The 23,626-nt window shown below is 54.4% G+C and overlaps 6 protein-coding genes across 6 annotated transcripts; 5 read left to right on the top strand and 1 right to left on the bottom strand.

Annotated features, from left to right (window-relative positions):
• Positions 1 to 133: 133 nt before the first annotated feature.
• Positions 134 to 4,231, top strand: W97_04593 (uncharacterized protein; the record flags this gene model as incomplete). The annotated part of the gene is made up of 5 exons (XM_007782482.1): positions 134 to 2,863; positions 2,910 to 3,149; positions 3,219 to 3,443; positions 3,496 to 3,675; positions 3,731 to 4,231. 5 exons carry the CDS (start codon positions 134 to 136, stop codon positions 4,229 to 4,231), a joined length of 3,876 nt encoding a protein of 1,291 aa, XP_007780672.1.
• Positions 4,232 to 4,866: 635 nt separating this feature from the next.
• On the top strand, positions 4,867 to 8,380 carry W97_04592 (uncharacterized protein; the record flags this gene model as incomplete). Its single annotated transcript, XM_007782481.1, has 8 exons — positions 4,867 to 4,956; positions 5,016 to 5,094; positions 5,152 to 5,618; positions 5,677 to 5,861; positions 5,913 to 7,780; positions 7,833 to 8,002; positions 8,052 to 8,169; positions 8,220 to 8,380. The coding sequence occupies 8 exons, from the start codon at positions 4,867 to 4,869 to the stop codon at positions 8,378 to 8,380; spliced, it is 3,138 nt and encodes a 1,045-aa protein (XP_007780671.1).
• Positions 8,381 to 9,135: 755 nt separating this feature from the next.
• Positions 9,136 to 16,685, top strand: W97_04591 (FKBP12-rapamycin complex-associated protein; the record flags this gene model as incomplete). The annotated part of the gene is made up of 8 exons (XM_007782480.1): positions 9,136 to 9,191; positions 9,245 to 9,309; positions 9,368 to 10,322; positions 10,382 to 10,761; positions 10,810 to 11,006; positions 11,051 to 11,743; positions 11,796 to 16,262; positions 16,317 to 16,685. The coding sequence occupies 8 exons, from the start codon at positions 9,136 to 9,138 to the stop codon at positions 16,683 to 16,685; spliced, it is 7,182 nt and encodes a 2,393-aa protein (XP_007780670.1).
• A 997-nt stretch (positions 16,686 to 17,682) lies between these two features.
• W97_04590 (uncharacterized protein) lies at positions 17,683 to 18,789 on the bottom strand (the record flags this gene model as incomplete). Its single annotated transcript, XM_007782479.1, has 1 exon — positions 17,683 to 18,789. One exon carries the CDS (start codon positions 18,787 to 18,789, stop codon positions 17,683 to 17,685), a length of 1,107 nt encoding a protein of 368 aa, XP_007780669.1.
• A 1,114-nt stretch (positions 18,790 to 19,903) lies between these two features.
• Positions 19,904 to 22,339, top strand: W97_04589 (uncharacterized protein; the record flags this gene model as incomplete). Its single annotated transcript, XM_007782478.1, has 2 exons — positions 19,904 to 21,511; positions 21,566 to 22,339. 2 exons carry the CDS (start codon positions 19,904 to 19,906, stop codon positions 22,337 to 22,339), a joined length of 2,382 nt encoding a protein of 793 aa, XP_007780668.1.
• A 402-nt stretch (positions 22,340 to 22,741) lies between these two features.
• On the top strand, positions 22,742 to 23,372 carry W97_04588 (uncharacterized protein; the record flags this gene model as incomplete). Its single annotated transcript, XM_007782477.1, has 2 exons — positions 22,742 to 22,764; positions 22,820 to 23,372. 2 exons carry the CDS (start codon positions 22,742 to 22,744, stop codon positions 23,370 to 23,372), a joined length of 576 nt encoding a protein of 191 aa, XP_007780667.1.
• Between the last annotated feature and the right edge of the window lie 254 nt (positions 23,373 to 23,626).

Genomic DNA, 23,626 nt, shown 5'->3' with positions numbered 1-23,626 from the left:
CTACATTAAGGTTATCGATACCGGACGTCATTGTCGTTAGCTGCAGGTGACAAAATGTCTTGACCCAATATTCAGGGTGCAAGTCTTAGCTGGGGGGCTTTCTTGAGAACAGTACAATCCTGCGCAATCAGCTATGGCCAGTTTAGCTGCCACGCTCGAAAGCGTGCATTTGGCTGCCGACTCCAGCGAGACAGGAGACTCGGGGTGGGCAGATTCAATATTAGACGAGCAGAGACCACGCAAACGCACCCGAAGAACGAAAGATGAGATCAAGCGTGACTTCGAACAGGAGTTTCTTACTCCGTCTGCTTCGTTCAACACGCATTGGTTGAATGAGCTGCAGCACAGATGGGACACCCCGACCGGCTATACCGACCTTTTTGACATTGCTCCCACTCAAACACGAACAATTATCCGCTTCACAAGAGAAGGACTTGAGGGCCGTGTAACAGGTTACAAGGAGATCACAGTACCGGCCAGTAGCGCTACAGCAAAGAACTCGACTTCCCTTCTGCGGAAGCCGGCCAACCGAGCGGAGTTTGTCCGTGGAGCCGCTGGCTTCCTCCCCTTCGCACCTGGCGGCCTTGATGATGTAGAAGCAATCGCAGCACTCGAGGACCAGGCGCTGCAGCGGCAGGAGAATGAGCGGCGAAAGGAAAGGCGGCTTGACCGGATCATCAACTTCGGGGTTGAAGGCGGCCTGCTTGAGATTCCTCCCGGATTCTCGAGAGGTTTGAACGGGCAGAAAAAGCCAGCAGTGGATGATCAGAGTGCGGATGAGGTCGAACAGACGCTCGAAGAGCAGCCTGAACCCGTTTCGGTAGCGAACGGTGCTTCCAAGCCAGAAGTCAATGGTGAACGAGAGACCTCAGACGCTGAGGGCGAAGGTGACGCGGATGAGGGCATCGATTCCCTATTACCCGTTGAGTTTCCAGCATTGGCCCCTCGAGGACAGCTTACCATGTCATCCACGAAACGTAGTGGAAGAGAATGGGCCCATATGGTTGACGTCAACCGCGACATACCAAACTTCAGGGAGCTTGTGCCGGACATGGCGAGAGAGTGGCCATTTGAACTCGATACATTTCAGAAAGAAGCGGTCTATCATTTGGAGAACGGAGATTCTGTCTTTGTCGCAGCTCATACCTCTGCTGGCAAAACAGTCGTTGCGGAATACGCGATTGCTCTAGCTGCAAAGCATATGACGAAGGCTATCTACACATCTCCTATCAAGGCGCTCAGCAACCAGAAGTTCCGTGACTTCCGCAACGTGTTTGATGATGTAGGTATCCTGACCGGCGATGTACAGATTCGGCCAGAGGCGAGCTGCTTGATCATGACTACCGAGATCCTGCGGAGCATGCTATATCGTGGGGCAGACTTGATCCGGGATGTCGAGTTTGTCATCTTTGATGAAGTGCACTACGTGAACGATCTCGAGCGTGGTGTGGTCTGGGAAGAGGTGATTATCATGCTACCGGAGCATGTCACATTGATATTACTTTCCGCAACGGTACCGAACACGTACGAATTCGCTTCGTGGGTGGGAAGAACCAAGAAGAAGAACATATACGTCATCTCAACCCCGAAACGTCCAGTACCTTTGGAACACTACCTCTGGGCCAACAAAGCTATGTACAAGATAGTTAACGCCGATAAGCAATTCATTGAGAAAGGCTGGAAGGATGCCAACGATGCGTTGACCGGCAGAGACAAGATTGAAGCCGTGAAGGCCAAGGAAGAGGCTGCGGCCGCCGCTCGAGCTAGCGCACAGAAGGACCATGTTCGGGCTCAAGGCAACCCACAGCGTGGTGGTCAACAGCGAGGTGGTGCTCAACGCGGCGGGACTCAACGAGGCGGTGCGCAACAGCGTGGCAGAGGCCAGCCTGCTCAGCGCGGGCATGGTAACATTGCTCGAACAGGCAGAGGCGGCGGTCGAACAACAGCGGCTCAAGATCGAAACGTGTGGGTGCAAGTTATCCAGCACCTCCGCAAGGAGGAGCTCCTGCCTGCGTGCATCTTCGTCTTCTCCAAGCGGCGTTGTGAGGAGAATGCTGAGGCGCTCTCCAACCTCGACTATTGCACAGCCGCTGAAAAGAGCGCCATTCACATGGTCATCGAAAAGTCGGTGGCCCGGTTGAAGCCAGAGGACCGGGACCTCCCTCAGATTCGACGGCTGAGAGAGCTGCTCAGTCGGGGAATAGCCGTCCATCATGGCGGCATGCTCCCGATTGTCAAGGAAGTGGTCGAGATTCTGTTCGCAAGGACATTGGTTAAAGTCCTTTTCGCCACGGAGACATTCGCTATGGGTCTGAATCTGCCAACAAGAACCGTAGTCTTCTCTGGTTACCGTAAGCATGACGGACGCCAGTTCCGCGATCTACTTCCGGGCGAGTATACTCAGATGGCAGGGCGGGCGGGCCGGAGAGGTCTCGATCCTGTTGGTAGCGTCATCATCGTCGCGCCGGGTGCTGAAGAAGCTCCGCCGGCAGGCACGTTGAGGCAGATGATTCTTGGAGATCCTACCAAACTGCGCTCTCAGTTCAGGTTGACCTACAACATGATCCTCAACTTACTGCGTGTAGAGGCCTTGAAGATAGAGGAGATGATCAAGCGGAGCTTCAGTGAAAACGCAACGCAGGCTCTGCTACCACAACATGAGAAGGCTGTGAAGCTTTCCAAGGCCGATCTCGCGAAGATCAAGAGGGAGCCTTGCAACATCTGCGACGTTGACCTTGAGAGATGCCACGAAGTTTGTATGGACTTCCGAAGGCTTACCAGTGATCTACACCTAACAGTCCTCAACTCTCCAGTAGGCCGCCGCATGTTTGCCCCTAGAAGGTTGGTGATCTTCAAGAATAAGGTGAGTGAAATCAAAGGCCATATACGGGCATGCGCTGACTGAGTAGGACGGCATCCGAACGGTAGGCGTGCTGCTCCGAGAAGGCGTTACCAAGGGGTGGGAGCCGACAGTATCTGTTGCGGAACTAATTCCAACAACGAAGCGACAACCTAGCGATCTCCTGCCATACTTGGGCGATTTCGTGAGATTCTTCAGCCGGTTACCGACGAAGCTTGCCGAAATGAAATTCACAATAGCCACTGTTCCTCTCGGTGATCTGGAGTGTGTCACAAAGACAACGACTAAGGTTTGACCACTTTCCGAGTCACTGAATATGCGCTATAGAACAGGTATACTGATTGATGGGTTCACACAGACGAACCTTGTAGATGCAGCTTTGAGCAAGGACCCGGAACAGCAGAAACTGGCGCAAGAGGAATTGATTCCTCTTTGCACATCGTGGACGAACCCTGAATGGGAGGAGCTGGATTGGACCAAGATTAAAGACCTTTCGTTCCGGAACATCCTCGATGAGCGGAGGAGAGTAGCGGAGGCTGCCCAGAACAGAGTGTGCATCCAGTGTCCGAAGTTCACTCAGCACGTAGGCGACCTCACTTCTTGCGCCCGATGGGATGTCGAACTAACGCTGGCAGTTCGCGATGCAACACGATGAGTGGTTGATTAAAGAAAACATAGCACAACTGAGGCAGCTCATGTCCGACCAGAATCTACGGCTCTTGCCAGACTATGAGCAGCGCATATCTGTTTTGAAGGACCTGGAGTTTATCGATGACAACTCGCGGGTAGAGCTAAAAGGGAAAGTCGCCTGCGAGGTAAGACAACTCCGCAGACGTTGATGTGCATGCCGCCAGACTGACTTGTACACAGATCCACTCCGCAGACGAACTTGTCCTTACGGAGCTTGTGCTGGAGAACGTGCTAGCAGAGTACGAGCCGGAAGAGATCGTAGCCCTCTTGTCAGCTTTCGTCTTTCAGGAAAAAACAGACGTCATCCCGACGTTGACACCGGCACTTGAGAAGGGCAAAGCCAAGATTATCGAGATTTCCGAGAAGGTCAACCACATACAGACTCAGTATCAAGTCATCCTCTCAGCAGACGATTCGAATGACTTCGTCAGCCGGCCACGCTTCGGCATGGTCGAAGTCGTCTATGAATGGGCAAAGGGCATGTCCTTCAACCGCATTACGGACTTGACGGATGTGATGGAAGGAACGATCGTAAGGATCATTACGCGCTTGGACGAAACCTGTAGAGAGGTGAAGAACGCGGCGAGGATCATTGGTGATCCCACTCTCTTCACTAAGATGCAGACGTGCCAGGAGATGATTAAACGAGATATCACGGCGACAGCGAGCCTGTATATGTAGAACAGAATAGCACGTCGTAGCCAATATTTGGTGGACCTCAATCAAGCCTCTACCGGGAACAAATTTAAGCACCCGCTCAAGACTTTTTGAAACTGATGGTGGAGTATTTGCATTAATGATTCATATAGCAAGCACTACGCCCACCATCTAATTGTATATTTAAATAGTCTTTGAATTGGATATTGGCCACGACGTTAATAGTTCAAAAGGAGACACATTTTCGAACCAAACACCAGCGAGCGCATGACAGCTGAGAAGCCGTGTTGACGGAAGCTCGACAGCTGTCAATGCTCACCTGAACCTTAGGTATAGGGGGACGTCAATAGACAGGATACATGTAAGGATAAATATCTGCATCCCGAGGTGTGGCATACTGCGCTCTGGGCACTTTTCGGCTGCCGTATGGAGGAAGACCCTTGCCCCGACCTGCCGACAAAGATGTTTAACTGGGCACTTTTATTCCCCCACCACCAACATTTACAAAACAGAGCGCTCATTCACGCCGCTTGCTATTTCTTTTGCTTGCAAAAATTTCACCTAGAGGCCAGACATCGTACCGACGTATTATCCAGCTGCAGCACGCACCCAACGCGTCTCAGCGCACATTCGCGCCTCGATTCGACTCGACTATCACCATGGATGCCACCGCCTTGAGAAGCTGCATTCAAGCCACGCTTAGCTCTGATGCAAATGCTCGACGGCAAGCTGAGATTGATCTCAAACACGTATGAGAAGCGTCTCGGCGTGAGGGTTAACGTAGCTGTCGTGGCTAACTCTCTCACAGGCAGAAGATCAACCTGGCTTCTCCAACGCCCTGCTGAACATACTGGAGGCGGAACAGGATGGCGGAATACGGCTGTCTAGTACGCGGACGACGCCACCACGCTGGAAGAGACCCTACTAACGTCTCGTCTCCCTAGCCGTCGTCTACCTCAAGAACCGGATTTCGAAGGGATGGTTGTCAGCAGAGGACATCCCACAAGCACAAGCGAAACCGATACCAGAGGAGGAGAGAGCAGTAGTTCGCAGTCGGATCGTACCTGTCCTTGTGACAGCGTCGCCCCCAGTCCGAGCCCAGCTCATACCTACGCTGCAAAAGATTCTAGCGAGCGATTTCCCTCAGAAGTGGCCAGATTTCCTCGACCTTACAGTACAACTGCTTAGCTCCTCCGACGCAAACTCGGTTTTTGCTGGCGTACAGTGCCTGCTTACAATATGTCGAATATACCGGTTCAAGGCTGGCCAGAACAAACCAGAGTTTGACGGCATCGTTGCGGCTACCTTCCCCCGGTTACTTGGCATCGGCAACGGCCTGTTGAATGAGACAAGCATAGAGGCAGGGGAGATACTGAGGACGGTCATGAAAACATTCAAGCATGCAATTTACGTCAGCATCCCTGGATGGAAGAGTGTGTTGGCGACAGTCTACTGACAGCGTATGGCAGTTCGAACTTCCAGTGCCACTTCGCGAGCAGCAAGCTATGGTTGGCTGGGCTTCGTTGTTCATACACGTTATAGCGAAGGAGCCGCCCCCGAGTGCGCTGCCTGAGGATCTCGACGAGCGGGAGACCAACCACTGGTGGAAAGCCAAGAAATGGGCCTATGCGGATCTGAACCGGATATTCGTGAGGTACGGAAAGGTGTACTCTGCTACATATCGGCCTACTGATCAAATCATTAGGTATGGAAACCCCGGCACCCTTGGAAAGAACAACGACCCAGACTATTCCGAATTTGCCAAATCTTTCATCACCAACTTCGCGCCAGAAATCCTCAAGGGCTACCTTCAGCAGATCGAGAAATGGGTCGCGAAACAAACATGGCTAAGCAAAGCCTGCCTTTCATATACACTGGCGTTCTTGGATGAATGCATCAAGCCCAAGTCAATGTGGAACCTCTTGCAACCGCACATGGAGACTCTAGTGGAACATCTCCTGTTTCCGGTCCTCTGCCAGTCAGATGAGGACATCGAACTTTTCGAAACTGATCCACAAGAGTACCTTCACCGCAAGCTAAACTTGTACGAAGAGGTATCTGCACCTGATGTCGCAGCTACGAACTTCTTGGTTACCCTCACGAAGTCGCGGCGGAAACAGACCTTCATGATACTCAACTTTGTCAACGGAATCGTCAACAGATATGAGGCTGCGCCCGATGATCAGAAGAACCCTAGGGAGAAAGAGGGCGCGCTGCGCATGATCGGTACTCTGTCCGGAGTTATACTTGGGAAGAAGAGTCCTATTGCAGACTCTGTAGAGTACTTCTTCGTGCGGCACGTCTTCCCGGAGTTCCGCAGTCCCCATGGCTACCTTCGAGCCCGCGCCTGCGATACCCTGGAAAAATTCGAACAGCTCGACTTCAAAGACCCCAACAACCTGCGGATTGTCTATCAAAACATCCTTCAGTCACTCACGGATTCTGCGCTACCCGTCCGGGTCGAAGCTGCACTGGCACTTCAACCTCTTATCCGACACGAGCTGGTGCGGGTTGAAATGCAACAGAACATCCCCCAGATTATGCAGCAGCTGCTTAAACTGGCAAACGAGGTCGACGTAGACGCCTTGGCGAACATAATGGAAGACTTTGTTGAAGTCTTCTCTCAGGAGCTCACGCCTTTTGCCGTGGCGTTAAGCGAGCAGCTACGCGATACCTACCTCCGAATCGTGCGTGAACTGGTTGAGCGTGCACGAGAAAAAGACGAAGAGGAGCCGTATGGTGACTACCTAGACGATAAGAGCATCACCGCGCTTGGTGTGCTCCAGACGATAGGGACTCTAATCCTTACTCTGGAAAGCACTCCGGACGTGCTGCTGCACCTGGAGACCGTCTTGATGCCCGTTATCCAAATCACTCTAGACAACAAACTATTTGACCTTTACAACGAAGTGTTCGAGATCATTGACAGCTGCACATTTGCTGCCAAGCGCATCTCGCCCACGATGTGGCAGGCTTTCGAGCTGATCCACCGGACATTCAAGGGCGGCGCTGAGCTCTATCTGGAGGACATGCTTCCAGCGCTCGAGAACTTCGTGTGCTACGGAACGGACATGTTGATACAGAATAACATGTACCTGGAGGCCGTTGTCGACATGATCCGAGTCATCTTCAAGGACGAGAAAGTCGGCGGTGTCGACAGGATATGCGGATGCAAACTCGCCGAGATCGTTATGCTGAGTCTGCGAGGATACGTCGACCGATACATTCCGGAGTTCATCCAGCTTGCCATGGGTGTTCTGACAAGTGACGAGCTGAAGGTCAAGTCATACCGGATCCATTTGATGGAGATGGTGATCAATTGTATCTACTACAACCCGATACTCGCGCTCCATGTCCTCGAGAGCAACGGCTGGACCAACAAGTTCTTCAGCATGTGGTTCTCCAATATCGACAGTTTTACTAGAGTTCATGACAAAAAGCTGTCGATTGCCGCAATCACCTCCCTTCTCGTCCTTCAAGCGCAAGACGTCCCGGTCAGTGTACAACAAGGCTGGCCACGCCTCCTGCAAGGTATCGTACGGTTGTTCCAGACGCTGCCAGCAGCGATGAAGAGTAAGCGCATGCACCGTGACCTATCGAGCTATCCTCCTGCTAACTGTTGTAGATCGAGAGGAAGCCAAGAAGGAGGAAGACTTCAGCATCACAGGTGATTACGATGATGAGGACGAAGAGGAAGAATGGGAAGGCGACCCGGGTTGGACCAATGAGGACGGCGACGAAGTCGGAGACGTCAAAGATGAGAGCGCGGCTTACTTAGAGTTCCTCAACGAAGAGGTAAGTCACGGCGTGCGTTAGCAAAAACCATTACTGATCGATGAATCAGGCACAGAAGTTCACCACAATCTCGGACGACGACGATGATGAGCTTGAGGAGGAGAGCCTTCTAGAGACCCCTCTAGACAGGTTGGAGCCGTATGGCCTTTTCAAGGACTCACTGCTACGTAAGTGCTATTCTGCCTCTGTGCTTCCACCAAGCTAACCAGATGAGCAGGACTTCAGCAGGAACAACCGCGGCTCTACGACAACCTCACTAAGAACTTGACTGCCGAAGAACTACAAGTTGTTCAAGCGGCTGTGCATCAAGCGGACGTCGTCGCTGAGCAAGCTGTACAAGCACTACAGACGAACGGCAGCGTTCCGCACAGCGAATGAAACGTTGCACAAAACTGAGGATTACGACCACTGCCACCATGCCGCAGCGCTCCCATGCAAGCGCTCCGCCCACAAAGTCGTGCCGGCTTATGAAGCCACCGTCCAATTCACCCCTTTATTCAGCACACAGTTCACACCGTCGTTGCTCTGCCTCGCTCTTCAGCGCGCATGCAACCTCATCCGGCGTTTCTGTTTGAAATTTGATATCGCTGTGGGATGGAGCGTTACAGGGAGCCGAAGACGGTGAGGATACGGTGTTGGACTTTTGGCAGCTTGCTTTTCAGTGATCGGGTTGGTTGGCGAAACGTAGACCGAATTATGCTAGATGACATGGTAGGAGGCATCAAAGGGAAATGGCGGATCTCAACGACGGTGATGCCGCTGTAGATAGTTCACGACAAAATTGTCTAAATCAGCCAGGTGTCTCATGTCCCATTCTTCGATAGTGATATGGACACCTGTACAAAGGACCTAGTGCAGCCTCAGGTTAATGAACTGATGGGCAGGCCTGCCAAGTCTAATAGGGCTGAGCAGAACGGTGGGCTAACGGAGTTTGGTGACCGAGCGCTCCGGATCGACATGCAGCACATGACGCGGGACCTCGCCCGCTGTTGCAGGACTCTGAGACCGAGATAGGAGCTCTGAGTCCACAACAGCTTCGTTTGACGTTCTCTTCTTCTAAACCGCTTGCTGGCTTCATGGGAAGCCGAACCTAACGACAGGAATCCAGATGGGCGCCGTTCAACCCTGACGAAATGGCTCAGGCGCCGCGCGATGCGTTGGACCGCATATTCCAGGACTTGAAGTCGCGGTGGGCTTTACCTAGGCCTTCGAATACAAGCAAGCATATTGATGACAGATCAGGCACGACGAAACAAGGCTGAAAGCTGCCTACAGTCTCCGACAGAACGTAGAAGCCGCTCACAGAGGTCCGTCAACAGCCAACTTATCACCATACATTTGTGGTGGGACTAACGTCAAACACAGAGCTTCCACCAGGCCAGTTCGCCGGCTACTACAACGATGTCACTCAACGCGTATCGGCCCTTGTGGTACAGGGCAGCGACACAAACGAACGGGTCGGCGGCATACACGCGCTCAACCAGCTCATCGACTTCAAAGGCGATGATGCGGGTCAAAAGACGACACGGTTCGCGAGTTATCTGCGCGCAGTATCTCGCGGCAACGACACGACCGCCATGATCTTCGCTTCCCGAGCCCTCGGGAGACTCGCAAAACCCGGCGGCACACTTACAGCAGAGCTGGTCGAAGCGGAGGTTAAGAGCGCATTGGAATGGCTGCAGATGGATCGCCAGGAACAGCGCCGTTTTGCCGCCGTCCTCAACCTCAGAGAGCTTGCGCGGAACTCGCCGACTCTGATGTATTCGTGGGTTCCGCAGATCCTGGAAGTAATCTGGGTGGCCCTTCGGGACCCAAAAGTCTTGATCCGGGAATCGGCAGCTGAGACTATGAGCGCATGCTTCGAGATTATCGCCGCTCGCGAGTCGCAGGCAAGACTGCAGTGGCTATCACGCGTATGGGAAGAGGTTCTGCGAGGGTTCCAGCAAAATACCGTCGACACTATCCATGGATCACTTCTAGCGCTGAGGGAGCTGCTGCAGAAAGGCGGCATGTTTATGAATGGACCTCGCTACAAAGAGTCATGCGACATCGCGTTACGCTACAAAGATCATCGGGACGGTTTGATCCGACGAGAGGTTGTCAACCTTATGCCTGTCATTGCAGCATATGCGCCTCAATCTTTCGCAAGCAGTTACATCCACATGTACATTATGCATCTACAAGGTCTCGTGAAACGAGACAAAGACAGAGGGCCAGCATACATTGCAATCGGTAAGATTGCAAACGCGATTGGCAGTGAGATTGGCGAGTATCTAGAAGGTCTCGTGCATCTCATTCGAGAGGGACTGCTTGCGAAGACGTCAGTCTCCATTCAGCCGATTTGATCACCTCCTTGTCTGGACGCTGACAGCATCTCAGACGAGTCAAGACCTCGAACGAAGCGCCTGTCTTTGAGTGCCTTAGCATGGTATCAATCGCCGTGGGGCAAGCGTTGAGCAAGCACGTCCATAGCCTCCTCGACCCGATCTTTGCTTGTCCTCTGAGCGACTCACTGACGCAAGCGCTTGTTGACATGGCTCACTACGTCCCGCCTTCGAAGCCAGTAATTCAGGAACGTCTCTTGAATATGCTAAGTCAAGTTTTATGTGGCCGTCCTTTCATGCCACTTGGAAGTCCCTATTTGAGTAGCTCCCCTCCGCAGATCTGGACACGAGATCACAAAGACCCGCAGCAGATTGCTCCGAGAGAAGCGGAGGTAGCTCTAGCGCTTCAGACTCTAGGAAGCTTCGACTTTTCTGGTATGAACTTATGGCTATATACTTATCACAGACTAATGAACTCCGAAGGCCACGTTCTAAACGAGTTCGTTCGGGATGTCGCCATTCGATACGTGGAGGCCGATAACCCCGAGATACGGAAGGCTGCTGCACTTACCTGTTGCCAGCTGTTCGTACGCGACCCTATCGTACATCAGACAAGTCAGCATGCGATACAAGTCGTTGGCGACGTTATCGAGAGGCTTTTGACTGTCGGGGTTGCTGACGTTGGTATGTTCTCCTTACCTTCCTGAAAAAATCACGGCTGAAGAATGTAGATCCTGAGATACGCCTGACCGTCCTACTCTCCTTGGACGCTCGGTTTGATCGTCACCTTGGTAAAGCCGAGAATGTCCGAACACTTTTCCTAGCTCTCAATGATGAGGTCTTTGCTGTCCGCGAGGCAGCTATGGCCATCATCGGCCGCCTTACTTCAGTGAATCCCGCATACGTCTTCCCATCTTTGCGGAAAGTACTTATTCAACTCTTGACGGAAGTGGAATATTCCAATAGCCCGCGTAACAAGGAAGAGAGTGCAAAACTCATCGGCCATCTGGTCAGAGCATCGTCTAAGCTTCTAAAAACATACGTTGACCCAATTGTCACTGTTTTACTACCGAAAGCTCGAGATCTCAATCCAGACGTGGCTTCTACTACTCTAACAGCAATTGGCGATCTGGCAGCTGTGGGTGGGGAGGACATGAGGCGGTACATCCCTGACCTTATGAGCATCATCATCGAGAACCTTCAGGACTTGAGCTCGGACAGCAAGCGCATGGCCGCGTTACGAACTTTGGGTCACCTGGCTACGAACGCTGGATACGTGATCGAACCTTACAAAGACCATCCGGAACTCTTGACTTTGTTGATTAATATTGTCAAGACAGAGCAAGCGACACCCTTGCGACGAGAAACGGTGCGGTTAATGGGTATCTTGGGCGCACTGGATCCGGATGAACATCAGGTACACCAAGTTGGGGTGGAAGCTATGAGGGTCAGAGGCTAACATGGCGCAGAAAATTGTTGAGAAGTCCCCTGAGAGTAATCTCGTTGCAGAAGCGCAAGCAATCACAGACGTGTCACTCATCATGAGCGGGATAACTCCATCAAACGACGAGTACTATCCGACTGTTGTGATCAACACCCTCATGGGCCTGCTGAAAGATACGTCCCTAGTTCAGTACCACTCTTCGGTGGTCGACGCAGTCATGAACATCTACGCTACAATGGGCATGAAGTGCGTACCATTTCTTGGCCAGGTGGTGCCAGGATTTGTGTCAGTCATCCAGGGCGCTCCGTCGGGCCGTGTCGAAGGGTACTTCAACCAACTCAGTCAGCTTGTCAAGATTGTACGACAGCACATTCGACCATTTCTCCCGATGATTCTCGAAACAATCCAAGACTTCTGGAGCACAGGCACTCAGCTCCAAGCGACCATTCTTTCTCTGATCGAGGCTATTGCAATGTCACTCGAGGGAGAGTTCAAGGTCTATCTGGCTAGTGTCCTGCCCTTGATGCTAGGTGTCCTGGACCAAGACACTTCTAGCAGGCGTTTGCCGTCTGAAAGGGTGTTACACGCTTTCCTTGTGTTTGGATCCAGCGCGGAAGAGTACATGCATCTAATAATCCCCGTCATTGTCCGGATGTTTGAAAAGCCAGGCCAGCCTTCGAGCATTCGAAAGCAAGCTATTGAAACCTTGGGACGTCTCTCGAAGCAGGTGAACATCTCGGAATTTGCAGCAAGAATTGTTCACCCCTTGACTCGAGTTCTCGCTGGCAGCGACGTGGCACTCAAGCAGACTGCTCTTGAGACGCTTTGCGCATTGATTTTCCAGCTCGGTCCAGATTACATCCACTTTATCCCGACGGTTAACAAGATACTGGAGACGCACAAGATCCCTCACGCCAACTACAGACTCATAGTAAGCAAGCTTCAGAAGGGCGAGCCTCTTCCTCAGGATCTAAGCCCGGATGAGCGATACGGCGATGATGGTCAAGATCAACCGTTAGCAGACGTCTCCAGCAAGAAGCTTGCTTGCAACCAGCAACACTTAAAGAACGCATGGGAAGCGTCGCAGAAATCAACACGCGAGGACTGGATCGAATGGATGCGACGATTTAGCGTGGAGCTTCTAAGAGAGTCTCCGCAGCAAGCGCTCCGTGCTTGCACACCACTGGCGAGCATCTACAGTCCTATCGCAAAGAGTCTCTTTAATTCCGCTTTTGTCTCGTGCTGGACAGAGCTATACGATCAGTATCAGGAAGAGCTTGTTCGCGCCATTGAAACAGCACTCACATCGCCTAACATACCTCCGGAAATTCTGCAAATCTTGCTGAACCTGGCCGAGTTCATGGAGCACGACGATAAGGCGCTCCCAATCGACGTTCGGATGTTGGGCATGTATGCTGCCAAATGCCATGCGTTTGCAAAAGCTCTCCACTACAAGGAGCTGGAGTTCAACGCTGAACAGAATGCAAGCGCTGTCGAAGCTTTGATCAGCATCAACAACCAGCTTCAACAAACCGATGCGGCTTTTGGCATCTTGCGCAAGGCACAGAGCTACCAGGATGTCGAGCTGAAGGAGACTTGGTTCGAAAAGCTGTACCGCTGGGAAGAAGCGCTGCAAGCGTACCAGCGGCGCGAGAAAGACGAGCCTGACTCCTTTGAAATCACGATTGGCAAGATGAGGTGTCTGCATGCTCTTGGCGAGTGGGATGTCCTTTCATCTCTCGCGCAGGACAAATGGATACATGCGTCCACGGAGTACCGCAAAGTGATCGCGCCGCTTGCTGCAGCCGCCGCCTGGGGCCTAGGCCAGTGGGAGCTTATGGACAACTACCTTTCGGTCATGAAGCCAGACTCGCCGGACAGATCCTTCTTCGGCGCTATCCTATCTCTGCACCGCAACCAGTTCGATGACGCTCACTTGCACATCGAGAAGGCACGAGAAGGTCTCGACAATGAATTGAGCGCGGTCTTGGGCGAGTCATACACCCGAGCTTACCTACCAATCCTGAGAGTGCAGATGCTTGCGGAGCTTGAGGAGATTATCTCGTACAAGCAGAACCAGAACAACCCGGAAAAGCAAGCAAGTATGCGACAGACCTGGATGAAGCGCCTGCGAGGGTGCCAGCCAAACCCTGAGGTATGGCAACGGATGCTCAAGGTCCGCGCACTCGTCATCTCGCCGAGAGACAACATGGAGATGTGGATCAAGTTCACAAATCTCTGCCGCAAGAACCAGCGAGGTGGCCTGGCGGAGAAATCCTTACACGCCCTTCTTGGCACGAATGAAGACATCATCCCATACATCAAGTCAAATGCAACGGAGATTCCGCCTCAGATATCATACGCCGTCTTCAAGTTCATGTGGTCTTCTGGACACCAGCAGGACGCTCTGGCTGTGCTCAAAGATTTCACTGCGAAGGTAGCCGATGACCTCCAGATTCGAGCACGGGAAGCAAGCATGAACGGCGCAGCCATAACGAATGGCGTTAACGGGGTACACGGCGTAAACGGCATTAACGGAACGAATGGCATCAACGGCACGAACGGTCCGCACATGCTCAATGGACTCTCCAACCAGATGACATCACCAAAGGACCTGGCAGAGTACCACAGGCTCCTGGCGAAATGTTACCTTAAGCAAGGCGATTGGCAGACGTTCTTGCAGGGTGGTGACTGGCAGAACGAGCACGTGCACGAGATTCTGGCGTCTTACGCGGCTGCAACGCGATATAACCAGAATTGGTACAAGGCATGGCATGCCTGGGCCCTTGCGAACTTTGAAGTGGTCAACTCGATCACCGCTCAAGGTGAACGAGGATCAGCGGATCTTCCTCCAGCAATGGTCCATGACCATATTGTCCCAGCTGTCCACGGCTTCTTCAAGTCCATTGCCCTATCTTCGACCAGCTCCCTCCAGGATACATTGCGGCTGCTTACCCTATGGTTTGCTCATGGAGGTCACCACGAGGTCAACAACGCCGTTACTGAGGGTATTGGCACCGTGAGCATCGACACTTGGCTAGAGGTGATACCGCAGCTGCTTGCTCGTATCAACCAACCGAACGCCAGAGTACGGCAGTCTATCCACAACCTTCTTTGCGAAGTTGGTCGAGCGCATCCGCAGGCCCTGGTATTCCCGTTGACCGTCTCGATGAAGTCAGATCTATCGCGCCGTTCGCGCTCCGCTTCGCAGCTCATGGAGGCTATGCGTCAACATTCGCCAAAACTTGTGGAGCAGGCCGACGTCGTAAGCCATGAACTGATCCGGATAGCAGTCTTATGGCACGAGCAATGGCATGAGGCGTTGGAAGAAGCGTCTCGTTTGTACTTTGGTGATCACAACATCGAAGGCATGCTCGCGACGCTTGCACCTCTGCACGCGATGCTCGACAACGGACCGGAGACTCTGCGCGAGATTTCCTTCATTCAGTCTTTTGGCAGAGAGCTTCAAGAGGCCCGGGACTGGTGTCAGACTTTCAAGAATTCCGGTGAAGTAGGTGATCTCAACCAGGCGTGGGACCTCTACTATCAAGTCTTCCGCAAGATTGCTCGCCAGCTTCCTTCTCTTATGACGCTGGAAATGCAGTATGTCTCGCCTAAGTTGAAGAGTATTCACGACCTCGAGCTAGCCGTGCCCGGAACCTACAAGAGCGGCAAACCAGTCATCCGGATCGCCTCGTTTGACCCGGTGGCAACTGTCATTCAGTCTAAGCAGCGGCCCAGAAAACTAGTGCTTAAGGGCAGTGATGGTGTCAGCTATATGTATGTTGTCAAGGGCCACGAGGATATCCGCCAGGACGAGCGCGTCATGCAACTCTTCGGGCTCATCAATACTCTTCTTGCGAATGACACGGAGAGCCGGAAGCGTCATCTCAACATCCAGCAGTACCCAGCAATACCGCTGTCAACGCAATCAGGTCTCCTTGGTTGGGTACCGAACAGTGACACACTGCACGTACTCATCCGAGAATATCGTGAGAGCCGCAAGATTCTCCTGAATATCGAGCATCGTATCATGCTGCAGATGGCGCCAGATTACGACAGCCTGACCCTCATGCAGAAGGTCGAAGTCTTCGGCTATGCGCTGGACAACACAACCGGACAAGATCTCTACCGCGTACTGTGGCTCAAGAGCAAGAGCTCGGAAGCCTGGCTTGACCGACGAACCAACTACACCAGGTCGTTGGCGGTGATGTCCATGGTCGGCTACATCCTTGGTCTCGGAGACCGACACCCGTCCAACCTCATGCTGGACAAGATCACCGGAAAGATCATCCATATCGATTTCGGCGACTGCTTCGAAGTGGCCATGCATCGCGAGAAGTACCCCGAGCGGGTGCCTTTCCGCCTAACGCGGATGTTGACGTATGCGATGGAGGTCAGCAACATTGAAGGAAGCTACCGTACCACATGCGAGCACGTCATGCGCGTTCTGCGCGACAACAAGGAATCCGTGATGGCGGTGCTCGAAGCCGTAAGTTTACCCCTCAACTCCACCAACATGTAAATCCACTGACCATTCCCCCAGTTCATACACGACCCACTCTTGACCTGGCGCCTCGGCAACCGCGAATCCCCTCCCGAACCCTCCTTCCCCTCCGAACGCCGCGCCTCCATCATCGGCATGCCGTCAACGGACCCCGACCGCCCGGACAACTCGTTCCAGCGGCCGCGCAACCGCTCCACGGCCTACCAGGCCAATGATCCCGAGGCGAAGGAGGTGCAGAATGCGCGTGCGCTGCAGGTGCTGTCGAGGGTCAAGGAGAAGCTGACGGGGAGGGACTTCAAGCCGAATGAGGAGTTGGGCATCGAGCCCCAGGTTGATAGGCTTATCAGGGAGGCGACGAATTTGGAGAATCTGTGCCAGCATTATATCGGGTGGTGCAGCTTTTGGTGAGGCGGGTTGGGGGTTTTGTAGTTTTCCTCCAAAAGATGGAAGTTCGCTCGTTGGCTGCTGGGGAGATTGGGACGGTATAGGATAGGGAGTCTGGGGCGTTTAGCGTGTTCACCGAGCTGAAAAAGCTCGGCAGTGGTTGGACTGGCTGGCTCTGCTTAGCTTGTTTTAGAGGGGGGCATGGCGATGGCGTATGGGTCTGATATTCCTAAGGTTAGTGCACGATCTGTTGGTGTTCAGCCAGTCTGTCGTTCTTTGCCGTGAATCCACCGTGTCTCCAAAGTGCTTTCACGGTGATGAATTGAGTCGCTTTGCCGCATATGAGCCGTTGCAGTGTCTGTTCAACATCACACTATTCTCCACGCGCGATGCGAGCACAGAGCGCGACACGACGACCCTGCTGTCAGCCGCCTTGCGCGTTCCGAAAGACGCCTTCATGTCGGCGCCGAGCAGGCTTGCTGAGCTTCTACGACTGTGAAGAACCACCACGCGATTGACACCATGCTCATGAGGAAACAGCTTGCGGTTTTATCACATGTCATCAGTGCGCCAACACGGGGAATTTTGCAGAGCCACCTTTCATCAACTTTCCTCTGCACACACTACGAACAAAGACAGTCGTCGCTCGTACGCCCAGTGCCAACCCTGCTGCGCTGAGTGTTTGTATCCTTCCTCAGCAGTGCACATGCTGGCATTCATCACAGCTACCCACTGGATCCGAGCGCACTTCAGCGCACTTGCGCGCGCTCCAACAGATACACAAAAGTCGACCATGGAGGACACGAAGTGGGCTCTGTTGGAGCCGGCCCCTACTGCCCAGAAGCTTCAGAGATTCCCTCCCAACATCAAAAGCGCTCAAAACCTGGTTCGAAAAATCCAGTTAGTAACACCATAGAAAACATCTCGATATTGCAAAAAAAAAACGATTCCCACGGATCCAAAAATACCGAACCATTTCATCGTGTCATTAAAGCATCAAGTCCACCCCATCCTCACCAACTCAAGCCTCCGGGCTACCCAACCCACCGATCCCCAGTCCCACGCCCATACCTCCACCAGACCTCCCCTTCTTCGTCGGCGACATCTCCGAGACCAGCTCACCAGGGCTACGCCCACGCTTGGCATGCTCGCCCGGCCGCGAAACGCCCGGCTTGCGCACATGTCCAAAGAGCTTGCTCTGCAGCGCGCCAGCCGACGCCGACGCTTGAGCGGCCTTCTCGAAAGACGAGGGCCTCGAGTTCATGGATCTCCGGAGCAGGTCGGTGGCCGATCTGGTGGCCTGGGACTCCGTGACCTCTTCGCGGTCGACGTGGGCGCCGGCGCCTTCGCCTTCTGCGCTGGACGCCGTGATGGTCGAGTCGCTGCTGTCGCGGCGGATGAGCCTGGGTGGGTGAAGAGCTGGAGGCGCAGTGCTGGGAGCCTGCACGGCGGAGAAAGCGGGCGGTGTGCGCGGTGGCACGCGATTAGCGTTGAACGGACGGACTCGACTGGGGGTCGAGAGCACAGACGGAGACGGATGGAGAGCCTGGGCGTGACCGAGGCGCTGCTTCATTGGCGGCCTGGAGGGCGTGCTAGGTGCCGTTGCGGCCTCTTGGCTCAGCATCTTGTCGGCGAGGAGCAAGGCCTCGAACGGTTGTTGGCGGCGGTTGCCGGAGCTGCCTGGATCGCCACTACAGAAATTCCCGCCACGGCGCGGAGTCTGATGAGGCGTGGTGAAGGTCGATTGCGGCGGGCTCTTGTGCTGCATGTGCTCGATGAGGCCGTTCACGTGCTCCCGGTTCTTCTTGATGCGGCCGCGCAACCGCTCGTTTTCCTCGACTAGCTTGGCGATCTCGCCTTCTCTCCGCTCCGCGACCTTCTGAGACTGGTCGAGCGTCGCGCGAAGCTCTTCGTTGTCGTTTTGGAGTGACTGGCAGTGGCGGCTGAGCTCGTTCAGCGTCTCGGCGTTGGCTTGACTCACGGCTTGCTCGAAGCCCCGATGGGCGGATGCCATGATTGAGCCACGACGACGCTCTTCGGCCTGCTGGAGAACGTCGACCTCGCGCTGGACGAGTTCGAGCTCGACGCCCATGCGGTTCGACACCTCGGTGCTGTCAATGCTGAGCATGTTGTATTGGAGCTTGAAGTGGGCGGCGGCTGTGCGCGCCTCGCGCAGTGCAACAAGCAGCTCGTCAGCGACGATCCGGAGCTCTTCGATGGGGGCATTATGGATTCGATCGGTTGTAAGAAGATCTACTGAGGGTGCAGGCGTGTCACCCGACAAAGCGTTCCTGGAGGTAAGTGGTGGGGAGGAGAGCAGTGTCGCGGGTGGGCTGGGCGTGCGGACGGTCGGGCGTGCCGGCTGAACAACTTGAGATGACGGAGGTGGTGTCAGTGAGGACGAAGCAGGAGGCGGAGAGCTATATCTGGTACGGGCCTTGCGAGATCCCGCTGCAGTCTGGACGGTCGATGGAGCATCCATTGAGGAGACATGCTCTGACATGGCTCCTTGAAGCTTCGGTGAGGTAGATCTTCCGTCTGGGAGGGTCTCCGCGGGGGGTTGTGAGTCTTGCGCCGGTGTTGTGTCTGAGTCCATTGCGAAAAGTCGTGATATGCAAGCTGCGTGTCGCTTGTATGCCCTCTCTTGCTAGAGTAGCTGAGGCCTGATTGGAAGATCTAGATCTAACGATGAGGTGGTCGGAATTCGTTAGATCTTTGTGGTATTGCGCCTCAGGTTTCTGTTCGCACGTCGAACCTGCGACCAATTGAGTGCTGCGCGCAAACGGGTGATGTCGGTTGCCTAATCGGGTGTATTGTATGGGCGAGGAGGGTACGGCGGACGGAGCGAGCGGCGAGGGAGGTCGTACTTTGCTGCGATGGGTGGGCGCGGATTATGCGACTTCAATTCTGGCGATTGGAAGATGCGCGACAATGAGGTGCCTGAGCAGTGTAGTGCCTTGGTTGGTACAGTATTGTGTAAGTCGATGGCTGGTCAAGCGGGTCAAGCGGGTCGAACTCCAACGGCGGCGGGGAAAACCGGCTGGCCCAAGCTCCAACCAAGCTTCAGCGCCGATAAGGTATCCACGGCGATTATCGAGATGCCCACGTCCCAGCTGGATCGCTGACATGTGGAAGACCCGCTTGACACGCTGCACGCTTGACAGACAGATGAACACTGACACTAACCTCAATACAACCATGACTCACAACCGAAAACATTGCTTCAAGTAAAGTTGTAACCGATGGAGACCTCAATTCCTCAAAAGCCCTCGGCCATCCCACGGCCATCCGGCATCGCTCGACCGTCGAGACTGCCCGTCCTGCAGACAACACACGCAAACAACGCCCCACCATACTCACACATTCGACCAGCCGGGTCAATTGAGAAAACTAGGAGCAAGCCTTCAGTTCCAACCTTTCCTAAGCCGACGCCATCTACTGTGAGCCAACCACGTACCGCCCTTCCATCGGCTTCCAGCAGGAGAGTTTCAGGGGCCGCTAAAGGAGTCGGTACAGAAAGCAGCGGGGGGACATTCAAGAAGCCAGTTGGAAGGCCTCCTCCCCGTCCAGCCCCACAAGCGCAACGAAGACCGTCAGTATCGGAACCTCGTGTGGGGCACGAGGATCAACTGGGGGCGCTCGATGGCTTCCGTGCTTCGTCACGCCAGGGCTTCAGAGAAGCAGAGCCGATACAGGTCTATGATGAAGCAGCCCAGGATGAGTCGACACCAAAGCCGCGGAAGTCGAGGCCCTCCCTCTCGGATAGAACAATCGAGAGCCTCTCGCACATTCCCCCTTCGCCAGCAGGCGGCAGACGAAAGTCGAGTTTCTTTACACCACAAAGCCCTATGGGTCCACCCTCACGTCCAGCTTCAGCGATGAGCAACGCAAGACGCCCAGGGACAAGTGATGGAGCGTTCGCAGGCACCCCGTACTTGCGCCCTACCACGCCTTCTCGACGAGCGCCCGGAGCTCCTTTGACGCCAGGCCCTCCGGCTCCAACTCCCAGTCAGAGAAGCGTGAGTGCAGCGTTACCACGTGTCCCTCAGACGACGGGACGGATGAGCTTCGGACTGAAGCCATCGACCGCCAGAGCGTTTGAGCACGCGCCCTCTGCCACACCGAGCGGGAGGGGCACGGGACGACCACCATCTACTGGCAGCAAGACCATGATCTCGAGAACACCGAAAAGTCGGCCAGCAGTGAGCAACCTGTTTGCCAAGCCGAACTCAAGGCCTGCGGCGGTTGTCCAAGCCGCATCGAAAGAGACAGCAGACACTTCTACAGGCGACCCATCACCGGAGACTGCAAAGAAGATCGCAAGCTCCTCGGCAGCCTTGCGCGAACAAATCGCGAAAGCTAGAGCGGCGGCACGTAAAACGACGCCGAAAAAACAGGACGGCGTTGTAGATTCCTTGACTGCCTACGAGACCGGGTTTGACCTCTCCTCGGACCCTTTCAACCTGGCACCGAAGACGGGCAGTGGTTTGCTCCGCAGACGAGTCGATGCCGCGCGAGCTGACGGACGCCTCAACATAGCTGCAATGGGACTGAAGGAGATACCCATGGAGGTCTTGAACATGTACGATTACGACCCCAACGATTCCAGTAAAATCACTTGGAGCGAGGTGGTTGACCTCACCCGTTTCATCGCGGCCGAAAACGAGCTCGAGAGCGTTACAGAAGTATTTCCCGATACAGATCCGGAGCTGGCTTCTATGGCCAATGATGATGACGATGTGAAGAAACCTCAGTTCGGAGGGGTGGAGTTTCTTGATTTGCATGGCAACCTCCTGCGCGAAGTACCGTTAGGACTCCGGAGGTTGCAATACCTGACCTCCTTAAACCTGGTATGAAGCTATCTGGGACAGCGTAGCCTCGACATAGGTGCTAATTTCTGGCAGTCACGCAATCGACTTGGTGTCGACGCTCTAAACATTATCGGCCAGGTAGCAAGCCTGAAGGAGCTAAAGATAGCAGACAATAACCTGGAGGGCGAGCTTCCGAATGCAGTCTGCCGACTGAAGAGGCTCGAAGTTCTCGAGCTTCAAGGAAACAGACTGTCAAGTTTACCTGACGGCCTACTTGAGCTCATCAACCTGCGTATACTCAACCTAACAGAGAACTCACTATCAGCACTACCTATGGCCATGATTGAAACCCTCCCTCTGATCGAGCTGTTGGTCGCTAAGAACAAGTTGAGCGGTACCTTGTTCAGTGCAAGCTGTACATCACAGCGCCTGCAGCTGCTGGACGTATCCAACAACGCTCTCGAGTCCCTCAGTGGGAATGGTTCTTTGTCTTTGCCCAGCCTGCGGACTCTCAACATCAACACCAACAGGATCAAAACATTACCGAACATTTCCACATGGACCAGCCTCATCTCATTACTGGCGCAGGACAACAAGCTGTCCGACCTTCCCGCCGGCTTCACCACTCTACCATCGCTGAGAAACGTCGACTTCACCGGCAACGACTTTGTGAAGCTGGATGAGCGGTTGGCACTTGTAAAAAGTCTCGAGGTGTTCACAATAGCCGCTAACCCCCTGCGGGAACGAAAGTTCCTAACGATGAGTACCGATGACCTTAAGAGGGATCTGGCGGCGCGACTGGAGCCATCAGATCGGGATAGAATAGCTGAAGGCTACAAAGCTGAGGAGATTGGGGAGACATTCTGAGGTTGAATTCGCTGGGGCTATTGAGGGGATGCCCGCATGTTAGGGTGTGTGTGGAACGCAGTGCTGGAGGAAGCACGGAGCTCTCTAATTACTTCATGAAAATATGGTTTGAGGGTACCGCACTCGAATGCTGAAGACCTGGCACGATGAAACTCTATGATAGAACATGTTGGATCCCGTCTGCTTTACTCGCTTAGTAAACTGGAATTACGTGCGATATCACAATAAGGCCTGTGACGGGCAGGGATCTAGCTTCGACCAATCAAATCGCTAAGCTCTACAGCTTCATCTGATACTCGATAGTCTCACCCGCTCTCCAGCTCCACACCTCAGTAATGAGACATCAAGAAGTAGCAGGATAGCAACAGCGCACCAGCGAAACTCGCGCCCAGTCTGTCCACCATGCGCCTCCCCGCGCCCATCCGGTGAAATAGATGCCCATCTCCCCATCCGCTCACCACACCCACTGACTCCCTCCAGCACAATCGGCTATACCGCGCCACCCCGACGCGTGACCTCCAAGTCCCTCAGCGCCAACCCTCGCATCGTGGCCGCAAAACCTCGCTCCCAACCCATCCCACCGTCCACCCCTCCACCGCCGCCCTCCTCGTCCACGCAGCCGCAACCCGCACCCTCCGCACCCCCCCTCACCCCGCTCTTCTCCGCGCCCTCCAACCCCGTCCACCTAACCCTCCTCCTCACCCCGTTGCTCGCCCCCCACGGCCCCTGGCGCCTCACACGCGCACGCACAGGGCTAGCGCGCACATTCCAGTTCCGCAGCTTCAACGCAGCGTGGGGTTTCATGGGCGCGGTGGCCACGGAGGCGCAGAAGCGGCGGCACCACCCCACATGGTCGAATACGTATAATAGGGTCGAGGTGCTGTGGACGACGCATAAGCCCGAGGGGCTGAGTGAGTTGGATGTTGTGATGGCGGGGGTTTGTGATCGTGAGGGGGAGGTGTGGGGGGAGGTGAGGGATGGGGCGGAGGGAAGGGGAGGGGGTGGGGGAGGGGGAGAGGCGACGGGGAATTAGGGGAGGTGGAGAGAGCGGGGGGCCCGCGGAGCGATAGAACCAAGCAGCGAAAGGGGGGCTTTGGAGTTGTTTGGATCCCGTGTGAGGGATGTAAAGGCGGATGTTGGGGCTGTGTGCCAGGCGCCCTCCTGTGATTCGGGGAGGGAGAGATGGAGAGGGACGGTTGAGTTGAGCGGGTTGCGGTGAAGTGCGCGTGATCTTCACTGGCATTGGTGAGATGCGTTGTGGTTGAGAAACACACTCTATTGCTTGGA

Source organism: Coniosporium apollinis, assembly GCF_000281105.1.
Source record: "Coniosporium apollinis CBS 100218 chromosome Unknown supercont1.20, whole genome shotgun sequence".
NCBI classification, from domain to species: domain Eukaryota; kingdom Fungi; phylum Ascomycota; class Dothideomycetes; genus Coniosporium; species Coniosporium apollinis.
This window is presented reverse-complemented; position numbering and strand designations above follow the sequence as displayed.